Consider the following 25,882-nt stretch of genomic DNA (forward strand, 5'->3'; position numbering starts at 1 on the left):
CTGATAAGGGTGCATGGTCTGTGGATGCAATCACACAAAATACACCAGGACCAAGCTGCAGACCTTGGGTGACAGGGCCTTGACTAATAGGAATAACAGAGGAAAAACAAATGGAAAAATACTGTTATGAATGTATTCTTTGACCTTGAACATAATATCACCTTTGAGGACTGCATAGAACTTCTGTGTTAAGTCCAACTGTAAAATGAGGCTAAACAGTAGTCTTACAACAATGTACTTACATCAATACACTGTATAAATAATTACATTTGGCTACCAAACCTACCTGTTTTCCAAATGGAAAAAAGTATTTCAATCTCAAATGATTTATTATATAATTGGACATACAAGTGGATTTTTAAATACTTTGTTTTTAATTATGTCAAAATGTTAAATAAAAAAGACAGATAACGCAGCAGGTTGTGAAGACAGGTCTTCTTCTGGACATTTGGAAGACTCATACCAGGTGGTCGATAAAACCCCTCATCAACACACTAAGATTGGAAGTTAAAATCACCTCAACAAGAGTGGTCTAGGGGGTGAAGTTTGACTTAAATCGTTGCCCATTACTACAAAACAGCACACTTATACAGTGTAGACAAATTCTGTATGGATGAAAGTGAATTACTTGTGCAAATATCAGACTTCAATGCTTGCATCTTGAGTTACGCTTTAGCCCCAGTATCACAATTCAGTGGGAGAAAAATAGTTCACATCATACATTAACTTCGCACAAAATATAAGTTAATACATATACATTTACAACATAAAAATCCTCTTGTGAATCTCTGTGGTGAACCCATGTGGTTTCTAATAACAATTGATGGTTACAAACTGAGTAGTTAGAATTTAAGAAACAATATTCTGACACAAGGGCTCTATCTAGAGGCCATGGTACAAAAGAACAACACAAAATCAAGTTTTAGGCAAGCGTATGGCCTTACCCTGGGTTTTGTTAGTTTGTTAGTACAAAATGTTTTGCAGCCTTAGTACTGGACTGTGTTACCTCAGTAAGTGTCATTCAAACCTTTCCTTCCATGCTCTAATCACTCAGACTCTATGTCTCGCTAAGTCACCAAACTGTGTCATTCCCATCAATTCTGAGATTATTATTTTATTTTTACATTAATTTAAAGAAGAATTAGAGAGACATGCACTTTGGTCAACCAACTCTTCTGGTAAGCAACATATAAAAATGCAATTCATCTCAGAAATCCATTCAAATGCGTGCACAGACAGACACATTGCTCTTGGCATTGTTTTTAGTATAAAACTTGAAGGGATAAGCCCAAGCAAACATTCAGACAGACAGCAGATGACTAGGATAAACAGGGTTGTTCCAATATTAGGTTCCACACTGTTGGGAACCTCAGCCCTCCTCCTCAGATATGTGCCAGTCAGATGTAACACAAAGGATTCTGGGAAAAGGGGTTTGCAGAAAGGTAAATACATAAATTCAAAGTGTACTTTAACCCCATACCACCAGGAAAACTTTAGGATCTGCTGCCTAGTGAGAGTAGGAACCATTTGGAACCACAAAGTCTTGAATGTGTTCTTCATGTGGTTTTGGATAAGGGTTCTCTTTAGGATTGTCTCATTGCTAAGAAGAGTCCTCCCATTCCTAGTTGACAGTCCTGTAGCCTTCGCTATTAGCTCCAGCCTGGCCTTTATTAGTGCACCCAGCCTTTTGTATAGTGCAAGTGGAAGGGCAGAGTACACACATACACGTGTCTGCTCTCCTCAACAACAAACAGCAACAAAACAGTAGTGTTGTTACTCATTTCCTTTTCCAAAGCATCTGTCCACAATGTCATCAAAACATTTTCAGATTTTCTCTGTTCTTGGCCTCAATAATAAATGTTCTTCTTAGAGACTTGAGGCATGAAACACAGGTATCCCTTCATGACCTTGAGTTTACAATCAAGAGTACACTTTGAGGAGTAATGCAGTACTGCAAATGACAGAAAATCAAGATTTTTTTTGTATTACTACAGTATGACAGTCTCACTCACAAGTGAGCTAATCAAGGCCATTATTGAGGGGAGGCATGAAAGCTGCTTGACCTAAACCTTATCTGACAGGACACATGGGGAAAGAGCTTCTTTGGCAACTCAGGAAGAGAAGGAACATACAGGAGGTAAAACAAGGATCAGGGGATGAGGAGGGGGATTTAATTACGAGTCAAACACTGGAAACGGTTCTTAAAGAAGAGAAGACCGTTTTTAGTGTGAGTGGCATCTGAGGAGGCTGGGGGGTATCGGAACTTGGCATACGTCTTGTCACTCTCTGATTGGCTAACCCAGGGAAGCTTGATCTTGGTGGCGTGGTTGACTATGACATCATCACAGGATCCAACATGAAGTGAGCCAAGGCCGTCAATGAAGAATTCTTTAAAATAACAAAACAGCAAGACTAATTACTTGTCTACTTAGTCATACTTCAAACACAGTCAATTTGACTACTTCACACAATTTGTATTGATGCATAGTACGTATATAAATGATAATATAATACCATGATATCACATATTTCCAGACACATTCAGAAGTCTCCGATCATGGGTCAGGAGTGGTGTTGTGTAGTGTTCTCACCTAGGTGGGCAACTCTGGTCAGGCGTGGGTCAAAGCCAACCTGCTGCACCTTGTCCGTGCGGGCCAGGAAGAAGTTGATGACACCGTCGGTGACAACACAGTTGGGGAAGCCCTGTATAGCATGGTGGAAGCCCCTCCGCATGTGCAGGCAGTCGCCCTCCTCCTCCCCTGGCTCTATGGAGATGGTCTGCCTGTAAGTGGCAGTGTAGCCAGTAGCCTCCCGTACAGCACCACCCACCTGAAACACACATGCACATGTGCACACATACACGCATTAACAGATACCACAGATAACACTGGATATGTGTCACAAAAGGATTAAAGTCAGGAACATCAGTCACTATCAATGAGTGATTTTGATCATGTCCTGTAGAAGCTGGCTGCAGCCAATAAAAGCTGTAGCAACAACACAAAGTCCCCCAAAAAGAGAACCATCAATGAGAAATGTTTCGCCCTGTCTATCAGATTGTGATGAAGGAAGAATGGGGTGATTCAAAGATCTGAGCAGCTGCAGCTGTTGAACATACACTACCATCTCCACAACTGGAGTCCTCCTCAAGGACACAAGTGATCCATTCTACTCTACCCTGAAGAGGCTCCACCCCCAGCCTCGCTTCTTTTATCCTTTCAGTCACATGCTCTTAGTTGCATGCAAGTATTCACATTCTCCAAGAAAATAAATACAATTCTTTTTATTAATATTTTGAACTACTAGTGTAACTGTGTGTGTATGTGTGTGTGTGCATACACATGCATATAAGTTTAAAGGAGGAAAGAGTAGAGCACAATGATCACTGCATGAATCATTGCTTCAGGAAGTGTCCCATCAGGAAATATTCCCCTTCTCACATATACAAACATGACTCTGTTTTGGGTGGAGCAGATGTACAAACTGTTACCAATGAAACGTCTTTAACCCTTGTGCTGCCTTCGGGTCACATGACCCAAAGGTTCATAACGAACCATCGTTGTGTTTACCCAATTTTACCCAATACAAAAACAAATAAAAATAATTTTCTTTAAACTTTCGCAATGTGGGGGGTCTGAGACAGCCCAACGGTTAAAAGAAAATGCTTCACTTTGTTTTTGTATGCGTTAAATTTGTCGCAATACGACGGTGGGTCACAATGACTGATGGGTCAGAATGACCCGAAGATAACACAAGGGTTAAAAAGCTAACATTAACAAACAATTATTTTTGAAATTACAATGACGTTTGCCTTGAGAAAAACATCTGTGTGTGTGTGTCGGTTCCCCTCACCACGTCCAGTGTGGTCCTCTCTAGTACATCCACTAGTTTCTCCAGCTTGGTGTTGGAGCTGAAGATGAAGTCATCATCTACCCACAACACATATTTGGTGGTCACCTGGGACACAGCCAGGTTCCTTCCAGCAAACCAGCCCTACAACAGGAGGAGTGAGACAGAAAGAGATGGCCAGCAAAAACAGAACCCACAGAAGACAAAACAAAATAATCAGTCAATTTTCAAATGACCTTGATAGCAATAATGTTGGTTATTACTTCTCAATGACAGCAATCAGATCAGATAATCTGTCAACAAAACAAACTTTTTGGCAACAAAATGACTGCTTTTGGATCCTTTGTTTGATGCCCCAATACTTTAATGTGTTTTGCTTACTTTTCCAAAGGGCATGATGTAATGTTCAATGTATGGCCCAGATACAGTTTTGGGATTTTCGCTGTCATCAGCAATCACTATGGTGACAGTTGGATAGTATCGCCGCACACTGTCGATAAGATCTTGAAGCTTGTCGTAGCGCAGGAAAGTTTTGGTTGCTATGGTCACCAGGGCACTGATGTTGTATTCTAGGATGAAAAAAAGATGAGGTTGTCCAACAAGGATTTGTGGACAGGATCGTTTTTTTGGTATTGTTGAATTGCTTATTGACTTTTTATGTAAACAAGAGATGCTTTGAGAAAGTGTTGTTTAGCTGTGATGAAAGAGGCAGGTGACGTACCCCCTTGGGGTCCTGTGTTGTAAAGTTTGGGAGTTACTCCATGGCGGATCTTGATGGTGAATATGGCTTGATGTCCCTCTGTCTCAAACTGCACTGAAACACAGAGTAAAGGGGAATTCCATTCACTTGATCATGTCTATGTAAATAATAAGAACATGATACTTTAAATCACAGAAACCAAAGAAACCAAAAATTAAAATATTAAGGATGTAACTTTGTAAGAAGTGTACTTTGCAGATTTGTAATTGAAGGGTATAGACAAGTTTACGCGCCAAATCCCAGGGGGCCGCCATAACTCTACACAAATGCATTTCATTTCCGCCGGAAGTGGTTTGCAAAGCGTCTGCCGGTGTAAACACAGCGATATTGATGCTAGCTTGGGATCACGGTTCTACTACTTTGACATACTTGTCGTTTGACATTTACTACTGGATAAGTTGCCAACGTCGTCGCCATACTTTTAAGTACATTTTAGAGTAGATTTATAGTTATAAAGCTTTTGCCAGTCCATCATTTTGTAGCTTTTAACATGGAGCAAAGGCAATGTCAGAAGATGACTTTAGTCGGTGATTCATTAGAACATTTGTTGTCTAGCTCTTCAATCTCTCAGCAAAATGTAGGCTAATTATTTGGCTAAAGGATGCCACACGTATCAGACAGAAGTTGTTCTGTAAATTCGTAGTCCGACATTAAAAACATTTATAGTCGGTTGACTGATCGCGTTGTTGTACCCAGTCAAAGGAATAAACACACAGGAACATCATGAACATTCAATGGTCTTGCCAGTTATCCTGGCAAAACATGTAGCATAATGTTGTTTATTTATTGCCAGGACACGGTCCAAGTAGCCTAGCCTCATGCATAAGATTGAAAGCTAATCGTTTGGAATTTCTAGGCTATTGATGTTACATGTTGATGTCCAGCCTATTCAATTTAACAACTTCAGAAGGACAAGACAGGCAGTACACTGTTATCCTTATTTAAGTGGCTTGTCACTGCCTGAAGTGCCTACTTATCTATCTATTCTTCCTATGAACCCGGTTATGACTGCTTTAAACAAGCACCGGTTGGCTACACACCTCATGCCGGGCTTTTACAGGTGTGTATTGGCACTTTGAAAGGTTTGAATTATTATATCCACATATCAATGTATAATTATTAAATCCACTGCAACAATAGGACAAAGGAACACCAACAAAATGTGATTAGCCTACAAACAATAAGCATACTACTGTAGTATAACTGTAACAGGCTAGAGGCGATTCTAGGTTTTAAAACTGGTGGTCGTAGCACTCTATCTAACCACTCATTCAGGTGCTTTCTGGAGTGTTTGCAACCAACTACCGTTGTTAAGCCCGGTTTGTGTGTATGCTGTTGTGTGTGTTAAAGTGTATCCTCACCTGTGTCTGCAGTGCTGGGGTGGAACAATGTGTTGGTGTAAGTGACAAACTGCAGCTGGCGGTTCAGGTTAGGTATCAGACTGCTGGACAGGCTCATATGCATCTCACCATCACCTTTGACGGTGACTCCGTCCACCTCTGCTGCAACATTCAGAGTCCCCAGTGAAACAGTGAAGTTGATCTGGAGGACAAGAGAATTGGAGAGAGGGAGAGACGTAAACAACACACAGAAAGGAAGTGCTGCACATCATACTAATGGCACCATGCCTGGTTCTAAGAGGATGTTGAAATGAAATGCCTGCTGCCTAATACAAAACAGATGTTCATAATTTGGTTTGGTTCTCTGTTTTGAACTTACTGAGTAGATTTCTCTAGAAAGGTCTTGCAATGCCAGACCTGAAAAGCATGAAGTCACAATTAAGTGGTGTACATTCAAATACACACATTCAGTAATGTATTCTGTTTTCCTTTCACAACAGTCAACTGTGCATTAGATAGCAGCTGCATCTAACAATACAGTACTCCTGCTGTATACTGTACAGCATAAACATAGTATAGTAGCACTATGAGGAGGGGGATAGGTGATGGCAAAACCTTTTGGGTAAAGATTTTGAACATTGGAGGTTGATACTGAGGAGGTCTGTCACTAAACACTGATCAAGTAACAACAAATAAAGATGACAAATTACGATTACTATATTACTTTTAATGTTCTTAACATGATAAACAATGTTTGATCTATGCTGCTATCCCTGCTTTTTTAGCTCATGAGAACATGATCCATGCTCATGTCCAGAAGATAAATACGCCTGCTTATGAATTATGTTGCATATATCACTGATAAACTGTCATTATGTTGTTGGCTAAAGCTTGCCGATGCCTGCATCAGCAAATCTCTGTGACACTAAATTGTAGGTCCGAGGTCACAATGTTACCAAAGTGTATAGTGCCATGCAACTTTGAACGAGGAAAATAGGAGAAATGCCAAGGCCATTTCTAGGAGCCCTATCTATAAACTAAACAAAAGCTATCTAGCACCATGAATGCGGAATCTTCTGTCTGTGCTTGCAAAGCCATGTTGTCACCCCCCTCCCACATTGTGATCATATTTAATTGCCTTTCATTCCTGTATTCTTTGTCCAGTCCACTGAGATGCTCACCTTGGGTGTATCAGACACCTGCACCTTACAGATCTGTGATAAATACTTAGATTTTGTCTTGAACTTGTTTTTGGCAACTGACTTCATTGACTTGGTACTTTCACAGAAATTGGATACAACAAAAGACTTCTTCACTACCCCAAGCAGGGAGTATAACAGATCTGTGATAAATACTTAGATTTTGTCTTGAACTTGTTTTTGCCAACTGACTTAATTGACTTGGTACTTTCACAGCAATTGGATACAACAAAAGACTTCATCACCAAGCAGGGAGTACAACGGCACTAGGAATGCTTGGCTGGACCTGATGTTAATTTCCTCCAGGATCACAATGACTCGTATTGAGAGACTTGTTTCTCTTGTTGGTTAGTTGTAACGGTTTCAAATTCTTGTACTCGCTGTGAAATATTTTACTGTTGATTGTTTTTTCTACAGGGACACTTGCACTCTTGTGGGGAGTTTCATGTTGTTCAATTGTAACTTGTTTAACTGCATGCTCTTATGGTTCTTCCCTTTGGCACTTATTTGGTTTTCCACAATGTATGCTTCATATTTTGGCTGCTTGCAATGTTTGGGGCTATCTCGTTGTTATGATCATTTTTTGTTTTTACATTTTAGTCATTTAGCAGACGCTCTTATCCAGAGCGACTTACAGTAAGTACTGTAGCATTCCCCCGAGGCAAGTGTCTTGCCCAAGGACACAGCGTCAGTTGGCATGACCGGGAATCGAACTGGCAACCTTCGGATTACTAGCCCGATTCCCTCACCGCTCAGCCACCTGACTCAGTGACCTATGCACTTTTGTAAAGCTCTCTCTTGGAAGTCGCTTTGGATAAAAGCGTCTGCTAAATGCATAAATGTAATGTAAATGTAAGCAGAAAAAAGAGTACACTTATATTAAATTTAAATTTTTTAAATGAAAGCTTAATACATTTCCATTACATTTCCATATTCTTACACAATTGGAAGTGTACTTAAAATTTATTGATTTGAGATGTTATATACATACTGACAATCATAAGTAAGTATGTTTGTAGCATATGCTTACAAAGGTAAATAATGTATTTTTGTCCGCTTTGGAGCAAAGAAGCTTAAGTTGTCAAACAACCGTCAGTATAGCTTTTGTAAGAATGCCCTGCTCAAATAAAGGTAACAGAAGAGGGAGGATAGAGTTCTTGCAGAGTAGAGTCAGACCTGGAATAAGAATGGTTTTGAGCGGCCGCACCTCCACCCCCTGTGTTGGATACTGGAGGGGACTGTTGGCCTCGGCCAGGATGATGGCATTTGCAGGACTCTGAGATCTGGAGGAATCGCATTAATGTTAGAGAATACTAGTCTGTCTGTCACTTCACAAAATGATGTTTATACACAGTGGATATCATGGAATATTATGAAAAACCGAGGAATTGTGAAATAGATTGAGGCTAGTTATTTACCTCAAACCCTTAATGACTAACAATATGTTTTGCAATTACATCAACTATCTTGCTTATAGGCGTGATCTGTGTGTCCTTTGTCCCAAAATGAAATTCTACCATAGAATGCTACAAGCCCCCAAAAATTGGGAGGTTGGGTTTCAGCAGACCTAATCTGGAATCCTTGGTACTCTTTTGCCCTCCGTTTCTTCATCTCCTCCAGCTCTGAGGCCTCGAAGGCGGTGTGCAGGGGATGGGCCGACACCCTTGGAAACAACAGCTGGGCAAAGGGAATGTTTACTCCCCCGTTTTCGCCCTCGCATACACACCCGTTACGTGCCAACAAGCTAAAGATTCATCAGAGACAGATAGAACAGGTTTCAACAGGTTGACTTGTCCTTATCAGGGTTTCCTGCAGCACTTTGCAGCTAAGGCGGTCGCCTAAGCAACACACGCCTGCCACCTTAACTACGTAGTCAAAAAAACAACTATTCTTTTTTTTATAGGGAAATCCGCCGTGTTACTGTATCCTGTTTTCTCCCTTTCATTCCAAACCATGACCAACGCCAGTTTCCCTTCTCTGCAGAATGCAGTAGTGTATTGCACAAACTTCTGCAGGAAACCCTGCTTACCATGTGCCAGGTTACCTTGCTGTTTAACAGTGTTGTAAGAATGCTGCTAAGATGAGCTCTATGCCTTGTAGTTAGTTTGGCCTAGCAGAGCAGTCAAGCAAACTGACCTTGCCACGCTCTCCTTCAGGCGATAGGGGATGTTTCCAGATCTGTGGTCCAGTTCTGGTAGCCTTTCCTCCAGGTGGCGCTCTATTATAGGCCCTGGCCTCTGTCGTACATCTACAGTGCTGTAGGTACGGGTGGGCCAAGAGTGGAGGAGGGCCACAACCAGAACCACAGAGGCCAAGAGGGCTAACAGCACAGTCTTCCTCAAGGAGCGCATCCTACAAACTGGCACCAGAACACAGTGATAAACAGACAGAAATCAAGTTTCTAGAATCTGGAGTAATGTAATGACATTCTAGGCCTTACAGAATGATTGTGAGAAGAATGTTTATCAGGTAAAGTAAATTTTGTCAAAATAAGCTAATTGGTGACAGTTTAACATCAAATGACTTTTCATTGTTAATCATTAAAAAAACGCTTCATACCCTGCTGCCTTTATCCACTCAGAAAGAGAGGGTCTCCTGTTGACAACTGCATCTCCTGAAATCACGCACTGAGCAGTTTCCCATCTGCAAACAAAAAGTTTGCCAAAAATCCCAGATATTTTCATATAAACAGAATGTGTATTTCTCACTTGAAATACATTGGTTAGGGCCAAAAGGTTTCTTTCTATTGATTAATTTCTGTGTACAAACTGAAGCTCAATAAAATTCACTAGTTTCATTCCAAGAGCAAACAAAAAAGGGGCAAACTCTTTGTTGGGACAAGCTCTATCACAATGTTGGCAACAAGTTCAGTCTCCTGCGAACACTCCATTAATTGTAAACATTACAGTCTCAAAACATGATGAAATATGTTTCTGACTAGGATTGGGGAAGGTACTAAGCAACAAGTTTACCAATGAAAAGACTCAGTTAGGTTAGGCACACATTTTCCAGGCTAATTTCATGAAACTGATGTGTCGGTTTGTTAACTTGACAAAGTTAATGTAACAATGTGTTGCTGTTATATTGCTAAGTAATAATATGTTTTGTAAATCAATAAAAAACTGAAATGAAATTGGTGTATAATTGGTGTTTATGTATATAAATATATATAAAAACTGAATAAACCACATTGATAAACTGCACTCCCCAATTTACCCTTTTGATCAAATGTAAATGTAAAACAGGCCTAATCTACACTAGAACAGCATTTATTACAATGACTAATCAGAAGCCTTGAATGGTAAAATGGTGAGTGCCCTTACTGTTGTCATTAGAAAGTGATCTTTAAAGAAAGGAACATGAGAGCACTCAGCACACTCAGCCTTAAATATCTATAATATAATATAATTTCTTAATATCACTTGCATGACTCTGGAGAAGGACAGTATCTCTATACCGCTGATTTTACTTATTCAATTTGGAATATATTTTTAAACTTACTGTTTCAGTAATTTAATCTAACAACAAGAAAAAAACAGTAATAGAATTAGAATTATGAAGTCTATCATTAATAGACTAGATGGATATAATTTGTTTCACAGTATCAGGCAAAGCAGAAACAATCTGGCCTACATTCATTTGTTTTTCTCCAGTAGAATAACTCAAGAACCATATTTTGACAAGGTAAAAAATAATTTGGCTAAGGTAAAATTCTGTCAATGCAATCTTTGGCAGAATTAAATTTGCGTTTAACAAAAGTAGAAACAATGGTCAGACAGTTGCAGACCACATCTGGCCCACTCAAATGTGTCAGGAATGTTTTTCTCCATGAACTGGATGTGCTTTTGTGAATGCTTCAATCGACATAGTAGCCTATGTGTGGAGTGGATGTCGGTAGTTAAACGAAGCATGCCGATTTAAATACTGTACATACTGGCTTAGCTAAATATTGTAGGCGTACATACTGGCTTAGCTGTAGACTATATGTTTAAATATCTGTCATTTGGGGAGTTAATAGCTGAGATTGTGAGGACAGGCGGAGTCCCCTGCTATGGGCTAATCAGTGACGCAAACGCGGTGCTTTCGAGACACATAGCCTACATGGGATAGTCTAGACAATCCTACCCAAGTCAACCTGGGATGATAGTAGAAATATATACGCCATTTGGGTGTGCATAGACCCGTAATTGAGAGGAGCAAAGCTTTTTTGAATCATGAAAGCACACGGGACTTGGGCAGCTGCGGCTCTGTGTCCCTCGCATCTAAGTGCGTGACGATTTGGCCGGTTCAGAACCCACCCTATTTGTATATAATAGGCTACTGCAGTCCCTGGGCATCGGCTTCGCACCATATTTTTCTTTTTACATAATTTTTCTAATCCCACCCAACTAAATGCACTGACCTCAGTCATATGTGTTTCCGTCATTAGCCTACTACAGGCCTGTTAACTAACCGGGTAATGCACAACAATGCATTTTAACAGGTTTAGCCAAGGGGTAGGCTACAATAGTCTATAGCCTTCTCGGAGATTTACTATTAGTATTTTTCTGAAATTAGCCTACATAGTGGATTAAATGCGCACGTAGCATTACTGATAGAACATCGACAACGCCTAAACATGTCTAAATATAGTAATGAATCATAACAAGTTTGGATTGTCCACTTCCAACGAACTGCGTCCGAAATTGTGGATTTTCATTATTGTCATCTGGTCAAAATGTTTTAAGGAATTCTAAATCACCTCTAATCACCTCAAGGTAATATTATCCTAATTAAAAGACCTCAAATGAAAGGCACAAATGTTATCAGCACAATCTTACCTTACACGGGTCCACCATTGAGGGTTTCTTTTTTTTGAAATATGTTCACCCATCTGCATCTACCATTTTTTTTCTTAAACCGGAGTTACAATATGCGTAGGTGAATTAACGGCAGTAAACCTGAATCAATTCCGATAGATGATGTGGTTTGTGTAGCTGCACTGCGCGCTTCGCTCTTATGGCCCGTCAATACTTGTGGTTGTACAGACATGACAACGATGCCGTGAGCGGCCAGTTTAGGGAATGCAGCACGCAGATACCAAAGGTCTCTCTCTCTCTCTCTCTCTCTCTCTCTCTCTCTCTCTCTCTCTCTCTCTCTCTCTCTCTCTCTCTCTCTCTCTCTCTCTCTCTCTCTCTCTCTCTCTCTCTCTCTCTCTCTCTCTCTCTCTCTCTCTCTCTCTCTCTCTCTCTCTCTCTCTCTCTCGTTATCAGTTGTACTTGTCTTCTAAATTATGCGACGGAGATAATATTATTCACAAAACTAATGAATGAACAATTGGTGCTCAGCTACCAACAACATATTAAGTCTTTAGGCCTAGATTTTCTGGAAAAATATGTGTTCTCTAAAGGCAGCATTAGAATGTATAAAATAAAGACACATAGAAGACAATTAGCTATAATTTTATTATTCTCATCTTTACTGACATAAGCAACTTTCCAAGGATTTACGCTTGTACCATACCTTCAGACCATTCTGCACCAATCGAAGAACAGTTCGTGTATGAAAGGAGGGTGTTTAAAAAATGTAATCGATTGACAGGTCTCTTAGCCTGTGTGTGATATTTTACTCTCATATTGTCCAATCCATGACCTGTATGTCATATGAAGGCGTTCTATCTGTACTTTGGACCAGAAGGAGGAGACCTGTATGGTAGCTAGGGTGATGTGAAAAGAATCATGGCAGCTTCCTTGGTTAGGTGGCTAAGGGGACTCTACGTTTTCTTTTTGACATGTCTGCTATCTGTCTCTGCTTTCTTAAATTTAGAGGAATTAAACGAGATGAAATATGGCATTCAGATTCTGCCCGATCCCGTCATCATGGGCCAGGTAACATGTCCAAGCTTTTAGGCTCTCACGTCGTCAGCTATAGTACTACAGTACGAAGCTAGCCTAAGCAATAATAACCGAGTAAGGATGTTACAATAGTACCAGTGGGGTATGTGGGTTGCAATACACTCAGCTAACGTTGTTTTACCTAGTAAGGGTGTGTTTATAATGAGAAATTCACTCAAAAATGTTAGCCATATGCCTAACAGTTTTGAGCAAGATAGCTAGATAGCTAATTCTATCTTGTACACGACGTAGCTAAACTACTGTAGCTGCAGCAATTTAACACAGCACACTTGATAGTAATATTGATGTAATGATACCTTACTGAACGAGTAAACTGATTATATGACGAGAAGGCTATGTGTCTAGTATGTCTATCTAGTACTATTTAGTTGCATATCGCGATCACGTTGCCATTTCTTACAGTATGTTGTCTTTTTGTATATTGGCTACACTCACTTTAGTGTAGCGTGCACGCAGTTGCTTGCACTTCTGCGTCTTTCCATAAACATGCATGTTAACCCCTAATAACCTTTTCTTATGTCTTTTATTTCAAGTTACTGTAGGCTACATGTTTTAGCCTATTCATTCTGAAATCTACTATGAAATATTCACATTGTATGTGCCATATCTATCTCAGGTTAAGACAGAGGAAGTTATGCTTGTATCCAGCAAGTACAAGCAACTGTATGAGTGTCGTCTCCCAGTCCAGGCTGTGAGGTTTCATCAAGACCCTGCCTCAGAGCCTGACAACCAAGGCTACTCTGGGCTGTCCATCCCAGACCTCCTAAAGCCAATGCCCAGTGCTCCCTGTTTAGTGAAGGTTAGTCACACTCACACTGACAAGGTTCAATCTGTGAAATACTATTTCCAATTAAGCGTAAAATTCAATTTGAACATTTCAAATGACATTCTATATATGGTAGGCAATCAATAAGTAGTTTGGATCTGGTCTAATACTCATTGGCCATTTGTATTCAGAATTCAGAGACTGAATGCTGTTTTATTTTTGTTGACTGCAGACAAAGGACTGGTGGACATATGAGTTCTGCCTTGGGAAGCACATAAGGCAGTACCATCTCGAGGGTAAGTCATTGAACATATGTCCATCAGGTGCATGGTACAGATGAAGTGCTGATTGGCTTTTTTCTTATTTTTTATACTGAAGATAAAGGTGTTATACTGAGGGTACAATCTACTCATAATTATTTCTCTGCACAGACACAGAGATCAGAGGAGATGTTCTGTTCCTAGGCTACTATGAGTCAGAGTTTGATTGGAGCAATGAAACTGCCAAGGTATTTATTATTATTATTATTGTTATTAATATTTTTTTAGCTGGTAAATTATTACCCAGGGTACAGGTTTTCAGCATGGCTGAAAGAATAATCTCCTCTAAATATGCATGAATTCACTTCACATGAATATCCTGCCTATTTCTTATTGTTTTGCAACCTGTTATCAAGGTTGTTTTTTTGGCTGGCTGTGACTGCATGTTGGTTTTGGAACACAGCAGGCACCTTGATTATGTTGGATAGATAATGATGGAAAGAACAGCATGACCTTGTTTGGCTGATAGTTGCAGCAGAGGTGACTCAATCTCTAGAGACTCTTCAACCGATAGATCTGTGAAATGCTGACTGTTAGAAGCCAGTGTATATGAAATATAGAGTATGCCATAGTCCTGTATTCTAAGAATGGATTTCATTTCTGAGATATCTGTCCTTACGGAAACATGTCAGTATCCATTCATAACTGTCTGTGTTTGTTCTCTTCTGCTCTTAGGCCTCTAAGCAGCACAGGCTGAAGCGCTACCACAGTCAGAGCTATGTCAACGGCTCCAAGTGTGACTTGAATGGCAGCCACAGGGAGACTGAAGTCAGGGTGAGGAAAAAGTTGTACCTCTCAAACAACGCACCAAACTCGAATATAAGCCACTCTCTAGAAATGGGAAGATGGAGAGCTATCATTATCTATTATTTCAAAGTTGATCATACCTTTGAGAAGAAAACTACTGCTGTATGATGTAGCACTTTTTCTGGATCTCCTCAACTTGCTTAATGTGTCTCCTAGAGCAATGTAGATGGATTTTAAACAGTATATTTACACCATATATTGTTTTATCCAGTTTGTGTGTGAGGAAGGCTCTGGAGACTACATCTCACGGGTGGATGAGCCTCAATCCTGCCGTTACGTACTAACAATCCACACCAGTCGTACCTGCCTGCACCCCTACCTGCGCCCACCCTCCACTGCCAAGCCTCAGGGCATTGTGTGCCAGCCAGCCCTAAGTGCCCAGCAGTACATGGACTATGTCAGGGCCCAAGTCTGTGAGTCGCAGGGGTTTTAAGGAAGCATGCCTATTTTCAAAATATAATATTAACCTTTTTTGAACCCCTAATTAGATGCCAATCTTAACTAAAATAAACTAGGAATATTATTGGGATGTTCTCTCCTCATGTTCTGTTTCTTGTCGTTCAGCTGATACAAAGCGTAAAGTGGAGCAAATCTCTGAAGAGCTAAAGAGTCTTGATGAGATGTTGGCTGGCGGTGACAGGACAGATGGCACTGCGGAGGAGACTACTGGCACGGAGTCGACCATGCCCACTGATGACATCCTGGAGTCAGACACAAAAGGTGCATTTTCTAGGTGCAGCATGCAGTGCTTAACAGTAGAAATGTGTGGTTAGGCATAATTTTCACCTTTGGTATAACTTTCTAATTTTATACCAAATCATTCTTATATTTGAATATACTAGTGCACAGTGCCCGTGATGTAGTCGTTGATTAAGATGTCGGTTAGACACACAAACACAGATTCGTGGAACTATAGATGTATACTGACATAAAGTAGGCCTATCCACTTTAGTTTTTCTTTCTGTTAGCTAGCCAGCATTTCATCCATAAAGAAAACTGATTCAATGTCATGCCAGCAGTTAGCACTGCTCACCTGGCCGTATTGGTGTTGTAAAAGCAATCAGAAAATTTGCTTCTAAATGTATATCCCAAAACACTTATTTGTGAATTACTAATTGAAGAGTTGTCCAGCAAGTAAGTCCTTGTTTCATGATGCCTAAAGCAATGGAAATCAAATCCTTCTCTAAGGCTAAACTGTGGTAAGTTTTTTGTGCAGTCTATGCGACAATTGTAGCTAGTAACCTTCCAGCTATACTGAAATGAAGTATCCACCTTAGATATTATCTTTCTCTTAGTTAACTAGCCATAATTTCATCCATAAAGAAAACCCTGCTCACCTTGCTGTATTGGCATTCGCACTTTCTATAACCATACTGATTCAAAAAAAAATGTGTTGAAATGCTGGGCAGCATGTGATCGTTGTCTTTATCCCTGTAGGCACAGACGCTGTAAACTCTGATGCTGCACCTGAAGAGCCAGAGGACTCTGATTTTTGGGAGGGTGTGGCCAACCCACGGGGTGCCAAGGCAACTAACACCCAAAAGGTACCTGGGGACTTCTAGGTCAACCCTGCTCAACTGCTTACTGTCCTCTTAGTAGTTGCTTGACACATCCCATTATTTCACCTTACACATTGGTGTCAAATGTTCATTTTAATCATGTGTCCGAAAGCCCACAAGATGGCGCTAACTGTGTACCTGTTTTCACAGCCTGCTGATGATTCTGAGACTAGGGGCCTGGTAGACAATGAAGTCATAGATGAAGGTAAAGTGTCACACTGCCATTTGGCACTCTCATACACTTCTTGCTTCTTAATACATTTGTATTTAGTTTATTTTTTGTATTCAAATGCAACAGGTTTTGTTGATGAAAAATTCAACTTTAAAATCATCACCGACCCAGCAGACCTAATGAAGTTTGTCCAGCATCTAAAAGAGAGCAACCGAAAGGTCTGTAATCTGTATATGTAATCAGTTAAACACAAAACACACATCTCCGAGGATTTCATATACAACTACAACTATTATCCAATTGGCGCCCCAGTGGTTCCCCGGTCACGTGCGTGTACCATGTAGACTGAAGTCTTACCACAGGGGTCCAGGTCACATTTGTCACACTTCACTATCTCTGTCCAAATAAAGCAGGAATTCCTTCCAAAAAATCTCTCTATATAAAAAACTATTCTCTAACTGTCTTTTCAGAAAGCACAAAATCAAGCCAAAACACAAGCAGAGTCACATAGGATGGCTGAGGAGAAGGAGAGGCAGGGTGAGGAGGAGGAGGAGGATGGCCATCTTCTACAAGAGTTTGAAGAGGAGATTGCTGACCTTTCTATGCCCACAGCTAAAATCGAAGAGATCAAGGAGGAAATGCAGAAGCAGTTTGACAACATCATAGATGAGGTGCAAAACAAAGGAAATTACATGTAAATTAAATCAGATTAGATATTCTTATTTTCCATTGTTCTCCTGTTATGGTTCATTTAATTTCTGTGGTAGGAGTGGTTCCATCTAAATGGAATTAAACATCTATCGTATGGCTAAATCTCATTAAGTACATGAGGTAAATTATTAAATAGATCTAAACCGCTTACGTGCAGTATTTACTAGCAATATTTGATTTTATGTAAGTTTTTCAGAATTGATGGCTCTTGTTGATTTATTGATCGAGCTTTAACCTTATTGACATTTTTTGCAGGCTCAGCAAGAGCTAGAGACTGAGGGACTTAAAGGGGAGTTTGACCGAACCCAGGCCACTCAGACGCTGGAAACTACCCTGGACAAGCTGCTGGACCGGTTGGAGGACAAGGAGAGTCTAGAAACGGAGTCCCAGACCGAGGGGGGCCAGAGAGCCAATGACCCAGCTAGGGGCAGCCCCAGCCTGGCCCCACACCAGCCAGGTAACTGGACATCTCTCTCTGCCTTCAGGAGCTTCTCTGGAGCTTTCTTTCTTGAGTGCATACCACTGAATCCATGTGTAGCACCCATATTCATTGTTACATCTACATACTGTGGGTCTTCATTTTTACGTAGATACCTGACTTGAGCTGTGCTCACAGGAGGCTAAATGGTACAGTAGAAAATGACAGCCTTGTTTGGATCCAGTATTTCGTTCATGTCACACTTGTCACCTGTAGTTATTTTTGTAGTAGGTTTATTTGATTACTTCAGACAATAAACACCACACCCCTGGCTCCAGCCCCTGCATCCTGTCGCCCGGCCTACACATGAGATTTTGAGGTGTTGTTTGTCCCTCTTTTGTCTCGTCACCCCAGAGCAAGCAGCTGATGACCATGTTAAGATCAAAATAACTAAGTATAAGACGGGCAGCAGCCCTGATGGGGAGGTCAGAGTGCAGGAGATGGGAGAAGGAGACCCCCAGTGGCAGCACATAAAGGACGTGGTTAAAGAGCAGCTAGAGAAAGCAGGACTGAAGGCCGAAGGTAGGAAGGGGGGTGCCCGAGAAACACGGCCTGTCTCTCTCTTCCATCTGATGTCTTCAGTTATAAACTCATATCGCTCCTTTCCTCTAATCTTTGAATCCTAGTTAGGTTACTTTCCCCAGAGAGGAGGGGGGGCACATCTCAGACAATATACAGATTTTTAGCCTGGAAATTCTTCCGCTCTGTGTATGAGAATGTAGGAAGGTATAGTGAATGGAACGGCTCTGAGTTAGTCAGGTTATGTATATTGCATTAGTTTTGGTTTCACAATGGGTTTGTCCTATGTAACACATTTAGGGGAGTTTTGAGCTGAGATGTACTTGTCTATTTTATCAACTGTATATTTTACAGGTTGTCCTACTGTACATGTGCTTTCCACCTCCTGTTCTCTGCATTTCATTTTCTTTGTTGATCTCCATTAACATTTTGAAAGGGGTTGTATGAATTTATAGTCACTATCATGCCTGTACGCACATGTATATTCTCTTTATCTGTTGTCGGTTGCATTGGTGTGAGAGACCATTTAATCTGACTAGTCTAGTTGTTTTTCTTCTAGGTAAAATTGAGGTAAAGATCTTAACACGAAAGAATGCAGAAGAGACTGGGGAACAGTGGTTGACCGAAGAAGATACAAAGTCCTTCAGGGAGCTACTTATCAACTTACTGGTAATTTGAACAATTGTATCACAAATGATCTTCCAAAAAAACTCATTACAGTTGACCCATAAAATATACCAAGTTTAATGGATATTGTGGAGGAAATCTGGGATTTGTTATGTGCTCAATATGTTAATCACAATCAGTAGATCAGCTATTGCCTTATTATCTGTTCATGTAATATTATTTTCTTATTCATTCATATAGATGTGTTCCTAAGGTAATCTATATTGTGTATGTTATCCTTGTTTTCCTTTTTTACTACAAATTCTGTCCTCTGACCTTCATGCCTCAGACAGACTTTGCTACAGTAGTTCCACTGTGTCTGAACTGGTCATTTTTACATCAAGGTGTTCATTAAACTCTCTCCAATCAGCTGGTTTTCGACTACTTGTAAAACCTAGAACCTAAACTGATAGTCAAACCATTCTAGGGGAGACGGAAAACACTTTCTTCTACAATAGCCATCTAATTGTCCTGCTTGTGTCCCCAGACAGGAGGCACAGAAGAGGTTTACAAGGAGCAAAAGAGGCAGCAGGAGCTAGAGAACAACTACCGCTTTGTGTGGGGAGAGTCACAAGAGGACCCCCAGTCTACAACCACTTCTGACTCGGAGGATCTTGACCTTTGAGCTCCTGATGCCCTTATCAGTTGCCATGGAAACCCGACACCTTGGAGGCTGCTTGGATGTTATTGTTTTGTTTTTTCTTCCAAGCTGAACACACTGTTAAGCAATGACAAGCTTCACCAGTTACTCAGTGACCACAAATACACCTGCTTCCTCATTAAAACTGTGTTCTGTCTTGTTCAGGCATCAATTGTACCTTGCACAATGACATCCAAATGTCTCAGCTAAGGTAGAGTTTGTCACATCATCATGTTGGCAAAAAGATCCTTATATTCATGGATTATACAATGAATTTATTTGAGAGGGGTGGATAGCACTTTGGACTGGACACTATACAACAGTATATCACAGTACACCTGTGAAAAGACTGAATTTTACCACCATTACACAGAAAGTTAACAGCACCTTGTGTTGCTGTTAAACGGCAGTTTATCTCTATATAAGGAAATTGCTTTGTAAAGAGGTGTCTGTAGGAAAGCCATATTTGCCCATGGCTAAACAAACCTGAGTTTGTTAACACAAGGAGAGTTGTGTGCACGATAACACCCCATTCTTTAGGCTTTAGAAAGTAAGGTTGGGATGTAAATAAATGAATTGAGAAGATAAAAATTGCATGTGGTTTAAAGCTTGAACCACAATTTTTAATAAAATCGTGATTTTTGTAAAACTTACTTTACTCAAAATAATTTGATTATTGTAAATAGATGTGACAATGTGAATTATTATGCATTTTATACTGTAGCACTTTAAAAGTTAATGTCTCTGGTAAATTCGAATTTATTCATTAAAAATGTGTTTGTCCTGATCACATTATTGGCTGAAGACAGAAAGCAATGTCAATCTCAAATCAACCCATATATTAAATTGTCAAATATGTTTTAGTTTTGTCAGAATTAGGCTACCTTAGAGGTTTGTAATACGGGCTTATAAAAAGTATAGTTTGTGAATAAATGTAGTTTCATAAAGTGTATATAATTGTACTTGAACAAGTTAAGAACGATTTCAGGTCAATGTAAAAGTGCTTCCTTGAGGGTTCAGGCTGTATTTTTATATTTTTTGTTAAATCAACTACCACCTAAAACTTTTCCATAAGCCCTGGCATCCTCAAGGAGTTGATTTAAAAGAACAGTGCATGGAGATGCAGGTCACATTGTGACAAGCTGCCTTAAAAGGTTGTCTTGATATGCTTCTTATTTAGAAAAAGACCATACATTGACAAGGCATTTTACATTAAATGTAGTGCTATTTGTTGCATCATGTTATTACATTGTGTGGGTGTACTGTAGAATTAATCTTTACATTCCAACCTGTGTAGACTACGTGTCAGGAAAGCTCCTACGCATGCTAAATTTCTTCCAGAAAGGCTGTCAAATATTTACACATGGTCAATCAATCCGGACATAAATTGAGGACGGTGTATGCCTCTAGATTACATGTGGCTTCGATTTCGGCTTTCTGGCGTTCTAACAAGTCAAACTCAGCAACTACGCTGAACTGAAGTAACCAATCAAAAGCATTTCCGGGAATACTACCGTGTCTCGCAGCTAGCTAGTCTAACTACTTGGCATTTTCGCAGCAATCGCAGAGTTTGATTGAATATGGGATAATATGCGCGTTAGTTTCAAACAGCTGAATAACCAAATTAGACGTAGTCAAGCTGGCTTGGCCATTTGCGATTTGAATACTGCTTCTTTGACTTGAGCTAGTCTACGTACGCTGACTGGTGCTAGTACTTGCTAGCCTTGTAGTTGCTAGAGCTAGCTAGAACAGTAACCTGAGTAGCTTGCTAAGTTATCATGATTTTTACGGTTAGTACCACAGCTATGATGTTTTGTAGGGTTTGACTAGCTCACGCTCACTGTCGTACTGTTTTTAGCAAATAACGCTACAATCATTCCACTTGCTGTATTTTTGTAAACATGGTACAGTAGCTAACAAGTAAGATTCATTTTAGATTTTAATCATGTGTCAAACCCCACTGTGTCACATCTGAGACTGAGAGTAAGTTTTCCCATGACAAGTCGACAATGGAGTTCAGATAGTGCCGGGTAAGTGACCAATAAACTTGACAAGAACGAAGTTATTTTCTAAACTTGTTAATTTTACAAATTAAACAATTTAATTGATACATATTGGGTCCATTTCGTGTTTGACGCTGATAAATAGCTGACAGAAAGCTAGTTTAGCCTTATCCAGCAAATATGAAAACTAAGCAACATTAATTGGACGAAACAGCCTACCGTCCTTTATCCCCCTAATACAGTTCTATTTTATCTTGGCAACTACCTTAGATAGTTATGGAACAAGTTGTTTTGCTGGTTTAAGTCAGCTTCATTGCATATCTGACTCCTCCTTACGATCACGTAGACCCAGCATGTTCGTGTGTTAGTTGTGTGTTAGTTAACAAGCTCGATCGAGCTCTCCGCCAATTTTCAGTTCCTTGCTAACTAGGAACCATTGTTACTTCGTCCTCAGCTTTCTTAGAGAATTGGAGTGAGACTCGTTGAGTTCAGCATGAAGGCCCTGAGCTCAAGGTGCTCCTTCTATTTGGGCTTTCTGGTGGGAACCTGCACGCTCTATGTGTTCCTGCGCCAGGTGTGGTTCGAAAAGAGTTTTCAGACACGTCAACCCGATGGACTTGAGAAGATTGCAGGAGAGCAGCATGCTTTGGACGAGGAGAGAAAAAACTGGAAGAAGGAGAGATCGGCTCTGTTCAACCTAAATCACCCTCACCACAAAGGTAGTCACAGTACAATTACTATATAGACAGGCCGTCATTGCCAAATCTATTTATTCATGCTGCCTTTATCATTATTGACATTTCATTATACTCATGGTTGTTATTACTGTTGTTAACATCCTTGTAGGCAGATTAGGGTACTTCCTTCTCTTATCATTCTGGTACAATAGTAAAAAGGTGACCTTTAAGTGTGTCCTTTGTTGGTTACTTTGTATATTATCACCATCATCACAATGTGAATGTAAAATTGTGTTGTAAGTTAAATTGTCACGAGTAGGTGAAAAGTAAAAAACATATTCATGTTTTATGAACGTCATAACTTGTCAGGTGAGGACAGCCGCATGGCAGACGAGCTGTACCAGAAGGTCCGCATATTGTGCTGGGTGATGACTGGACCAAAAAACCTGCAGACGAAAGCTCGCCATGTCAAGGCCACCTGGAGCCGCCACTGTAACGTGGTGGTTTTTATGAGCTCTGTAGACGATCCTGACTTTCCCACAGTGGGGCTGGGTACTCAGGAGGGCCGTGACCAGCTCTACTGGAAAACCATCCGCGCCTTCCATTATGCCTACGAGCACCATGTCAACGAGGCTGACTGGTTCCTCAAGGCTGATGACGACACTTACGTGATTGTGGACAACCTTCGTTGGGTGCTGGCCAACCACACGCCTGAGGAACCAGTTTACTTTGGTCGCAGGTTCAAGCCCTACACCAAGCAGGGCTATATGAGCGGTGGCGCAGGCTATGTGCTGAGCAAAGAGGCCCTGAAGCGGTTTGTAGAGGGCTTCAGAGATAAGGTTTGCACTCACACCACTCCAGTGGAGGACCTTGCCATGGGGCAGTGTATGGAGAAGGTGGGAGTACAGGCAGGGGATTCCAGAGACACTATCCAAAGGGAAACCTTTCACCCCTTCGTCCCTGAGCAGCATCTCACAGCCAAGTTCCCTAAGAGCTTCTGGTACTGGAGCTACTGCTACTACCCCATCTCAGAGGCAAGTACTGGCAATAAGGGAGTTTGAGGTTGGCTTGGTTAAGGTTTCAGTCAAAATATTTACTTGGGACATATTGTAATCTTTTGAAGGCTGCTCATTATTGTTCTGTGAAAGGATTGGTTGTTAAACTTGCAGTACAGCCCGTAGGGAATAGACCTTTTTTTTTCACAATGTTTGCTAAATTGACTGTAGTTAAGTTATTGATTTTTTATTGTTTTGGGTGACTTGTCTTGTTTTCAGTGTTAATTTGTGCTCCCTTACAGGGCCCCAATTGCTGCTCGGATCTTTCGGTGTCTTTCCACTATGTGGATCCATCTCTCATGTACTTGATGGAGTACTATATCTACCACCTCCGAGCTTTTGGCTACAGATACCGCTACCAGCCCCCAGCCCCACTGGGATACAGGACGCAGGGCTCTGAAGGAATCTGGGAGGGTGCAGAGGTCAGAGACTCCAAAGAACTGCCCCCTCCAGAGAAGGAAAGAGAGGGGGGGCATGACCTGACAGTCATGAAACAAGAGGGTGTGCTTCCTGCTGCTGTGGCGAATGTCCTTCCTGATGCCCCACAAGATGTAAAGCAATAGCAGCCTTTTGTCATGCGTATTATGTCATGGATACTGCTTGGGAGAGAATTCAAATATTTGTGAGCAAGTGTAGGTGCGGCATTGACGTGTTCTGGTATGGAAGGAATAGACAAGAATTTATGGGGTTGTGGAATCCCAATGAACTTGGTTGATATGTAAATAGTGCTAAGCATTTGATATTTATTTAACTTCAAAACGACATCCCTAAATCCAGCGTTTTCCAGTCCCCTTTTTACAAGGAACAAAACGTACCGTGTACTTGAGAGAGCTGTTGACAGAGCTGAATTGAACAGTTAGTCACTTTTGCTACTTGAAGACCAAAAGTCAGAATTTGAAACAAAATGTAAAAATTACGACCAGAATTTACAGTTTAAATCCCAAAATGTCAGTTTTCCAGTGCCTGTTTTTTGTAAACTTTTTTTTTTTTTTTAACCACTGTCATGAGACACTTTATTTGAATGAAAACATATGCAGCTTTAGAGTTCATCAGGACATGTATTGGCTTTTTGATGATGTAACAACCTGTTAAACCACTCCTTACTGTGTGGGTGCATTCACATAGCATGTTGGGAGAATTTACTAAACTGAACTGACTTGCATTCCCCCCCCAAAGACGTGCACTCTCTTTAGCTATGTAAGCCCTACAGCTGTTGAAAAGGTGTGAGTGTCTCTCACCTGAGATTATCTTCTGATTTAACCCTTGTGCTGCCTTCGGGTCACATGACCCAAAGGTTCATAACGAACCATCGTTGTGTTTACCCAATTTTACCCAATACAAAAACAAATACAAATAATTTTCTTTTAACCTTTGCAATGTGGGGGGTCTGAGACAGCCCAACGGTTAAAAGAAAATGCTTCACTTTGTTTTTGTATGCGGTAAAGTTGTCGCAATACGACGGTGGGTCACAATGACTGATGACCCGAAGATAACACAAGGGTTAAGAGTTTTGGCTTGTGCCTTGTGAATTGATTGTATGGCATGGTCTGCTGCACATTTGACTTTGCACTGTGACAGTGAGGATGAACAATGATTTGATTACATTCATATAGGTGGTATCTCCTTCAGTCTGACAGCCTGAAGACCTTTGAAGTCTTTGGGCCACAAGAGTCACATTTGGACTGCTTTGTGAGGTTATGCATGACAAACAATCTCTAGCCTTCAAAAGTCATTTTCTAGTTTTATTCATGTGTTAAATCATCTAATATTGTGTTTTTCCAGATTTAAGTGATGTTTTAATCTTATGTTTCTGTTTAAATGCATACTAATTTATACATATGTTATGTTTAGTGGTGATGGTAAAACAACATGCATAAAGATGCATACTGCCAAAGTTACCTACTGTATGCTTTGACATATGTTGCTACAAAGTTATAAAGTATTAGGCCTATAAACGGCATAAAAATCTTTTTCTCAAGTCAAAGTTGAAACTGTCTTAAGCTTGTATAGCACAAAATACTACATACTACATCATCAGTCGTATACTAACATTTATAGAGCTAGGTATTATGGAATACTTTTATTGCAACATGCTTGATGAATTTATTATCACCACTAAGTGTTAACCAAATGTAATCCCCTAAATTACTTTATGTACTGCTTTCAAACCAAAACTGGATTAATAAAATTTGTATTATTATTTGAAGATATTCTTAAATTTGTGTCTGGCCGCTAATGGGGGTGATGGTAAAGGTTGATGTCACAGATTCATTTTGACGTAAATAAATGTACTGTATTCATTATATGACAATGTTATATCCCTCCATTCCTCTCCCATATACTTTACCTCTATCTTCAAGTCAAACGGGACTCATGTCAAATAAAATGCCTTGTGTGTCTTTTGCAAATGTTTACATTGTATGTTTAGGATACTATTGTAAGTACACAAGCAACTGTTTCTCTGCCA

General features: G+C 40.4%; 3 protein-coding genes across 5 annotated transcripts; 2 read left to right on the top strand and 1 right to left on the bottom strand.

Annotated features, from left to right (window-relative positions):
* Window positions 1–345: 345 nt before the first annotated feature.
* b4galnt1b (beta-1,4-N-acetyl-galactosaminyl transferase 1b) lies at window positions 346–12,133 on the bottom strand. Its single transcript, XM_067243127.1, has 12 exons — window positions 11,969–12,133; window positions 9,708–9,791; window positions 9,285–9,507; window positions 8,716–8,892; window positions 8,325–8,431; window positions 6,329–6,366; window positions 5,971–6,151; window positions 4,571–4,663; window positions 4,231–4,418; window positions 3,853–3,993; window positions 2,592–2,829; window positions 346–2,388 (listed from the first exon to the last, which is right to left on the bottom strand). Exons 3-12 carry the CDS (start codon window positions 9,497–9,499, stop codon window positions 2,171–2,173), a joined length of 1,596 nt encoding a protein of 531 aa, XP_067099228.1. The 5' UTR covers window positions 9,500–9,507; window positions 9,708–9,791; window positions 11,969–12,133; the 3' UTR covers window positions 346–2,170.
* Window positions 12,134–12,837: 704 nt separating this feature from the next.
* Window positions 12,838–20,619, top strand: os9 (OS9 endoplasmic reticulum lectin). Of its 3 annotated transcripts, XM_067245098.1 has the most exons (16): window positions 12,838–13,015; window positions 13,659–13,841; window positions 14,041–14,104; window positions 14,240–14,316; window positions 14,804–14,902; window positions 15,147–15,348; window positions 15,500–15,655; window positions 16,373–16,479; window positions 16,645–16,699; window positions 16,793–16,884; window positions 17,137–17,203; window positions 17,279–17,337; window positions 17,633–17,834; window positions 18,210–18,377; window positions 18,934–19,043; window positions 19,528–20,619. In XM_067245098.1, exons 1-16 carry the CDS (start codon window positions 12,866–12,868, stop codon window positions 19,663–19,665), a joined length of 1,929 nt encoding a protein of 642 aa, XP_067101199.1. In that variant the 5' UTR covers window positions 12,838–12,865; the 3' UTR covers window positions 19,666–20,619. The 3 variants fall into 3 exon arrangements, with proteins under 3 accessions (XP_067101199.1, XP_067101193.1, XP_067101208.1); XM_067245092.1 differs by having other exon boundaries at window positions 17,137–17,337; XM_067245107.1 differs by lacking the exon at window positions 18,210–18,377 and having other exon boundaries at window positions 17,137–17,337.
* Window positions 20,620–21,190: 571 nt separating this feature from the next.
* c1galt1lb (core 1 synthase, glycoprotein-N-acetylgalactosamine 3-beta-galactosyltransferase 1, like b) lies at window positions 21,191–25,621 on the top strand. The gene is made up of 4 exons (XM_067237410.1): window positions 21,191–21,710; window positions 22,138–22,402; window positions 22,730–23,394; window positions 23,658–25,621. The coding sequence occupies exons 2-4, from the start codon at window positions 22,177–22,179 to the stop codon at window positions 23,976–23,978; spliced, it is 1,212 nt and encodes a 403-aa protein (XP_067093511.1). The 5' UTR covers window positions 21,191–21,710; window positions 22,138–22,176; the 3' UTR covers window positions 23,979–25,621.
* The last annotated feature ends 261 nt before the right edge of the window (window positions 25,622–25,882 follow it).

This window comes from Osmerus mordax, chromosome 1 (genome assembly GCF_038355195.1).
Source record: "Osmerus mordax isolate fOsmMor3 chromosome 1, fOsmMor3.pri, whole genome shotgun sequence".
NCBI lineage: Eukaryota > Metazoa > Chordata > Actinopteri > Osmeriformes > Osmeridae > Osmerus > Osmerus mordax.

Bases quoted from the DNA above. Each gene is read 5' to 3' on its own strand.
- b4galnt1b (XM_067243127.1), bottom strand. From the start codon at position 9,499: ATGCGCTCCTTGAGGAAGACTGTGCTGTTAGCCCTCTTGGCCTCTGTG. The intron at 8,432-8,715 runs GTCTGCTGAAAC...CGATTCCTCCAG, and splicing joins TACCAAGGATTCCAGATTAG to ATCTCAGAGTCCTGCAAATG. The intron at 4,664-5,970 runs GTGAGGATACAC...TCTGTGTTTCAG, and splicing joins CCCCAGCACTGCAGACACAG to TGCAGTTTGAGACAGAGGGA.
- os9 (XM_067245092.1), top strand. From the start codon at position 12,866: ATGGCAGCTTCCTTGGTTAGGTGGCTAAGGGGACTCTACGTTTTCTTT. The intron at 15,656-16,372 runs GTGCATTTTCTA...TTATCCCTGTAG, and splicing joins CCTGGAGTCAGACACAAAAG to GCACAGACGCTGTAAACTCT. The intron at 18,378-18,933 runs GTAGGAAGGGGG...TTTTTCTTCTAG, and splicing joins AGCAGGACTGAAGGCCGAAG to GTAAAATTGAGGTAAAGATC.
- c1galt1lb (XM_067237410.1), top strand. From the start codon at position 22,177: ATGAAGGCCCTGAGCTCAAGGTGCTCCTTCTATTTGGGCTTTCTGGTG. The intron at 22,403-22,729 runs GTAGTCACAGTA...ATAACTTGTCAG, and splicing joins AAATCACCCTCACCACAAAG to GTGAGGACAGCCGCATGGCA. The intron at 23,395-23,657 runs GCAAGTACTGGC...GCTCCCTTACAG, and splicing joins GCTACTACCCCATCTCAGAG to GGCCCCAATTGCTGCTCGGA.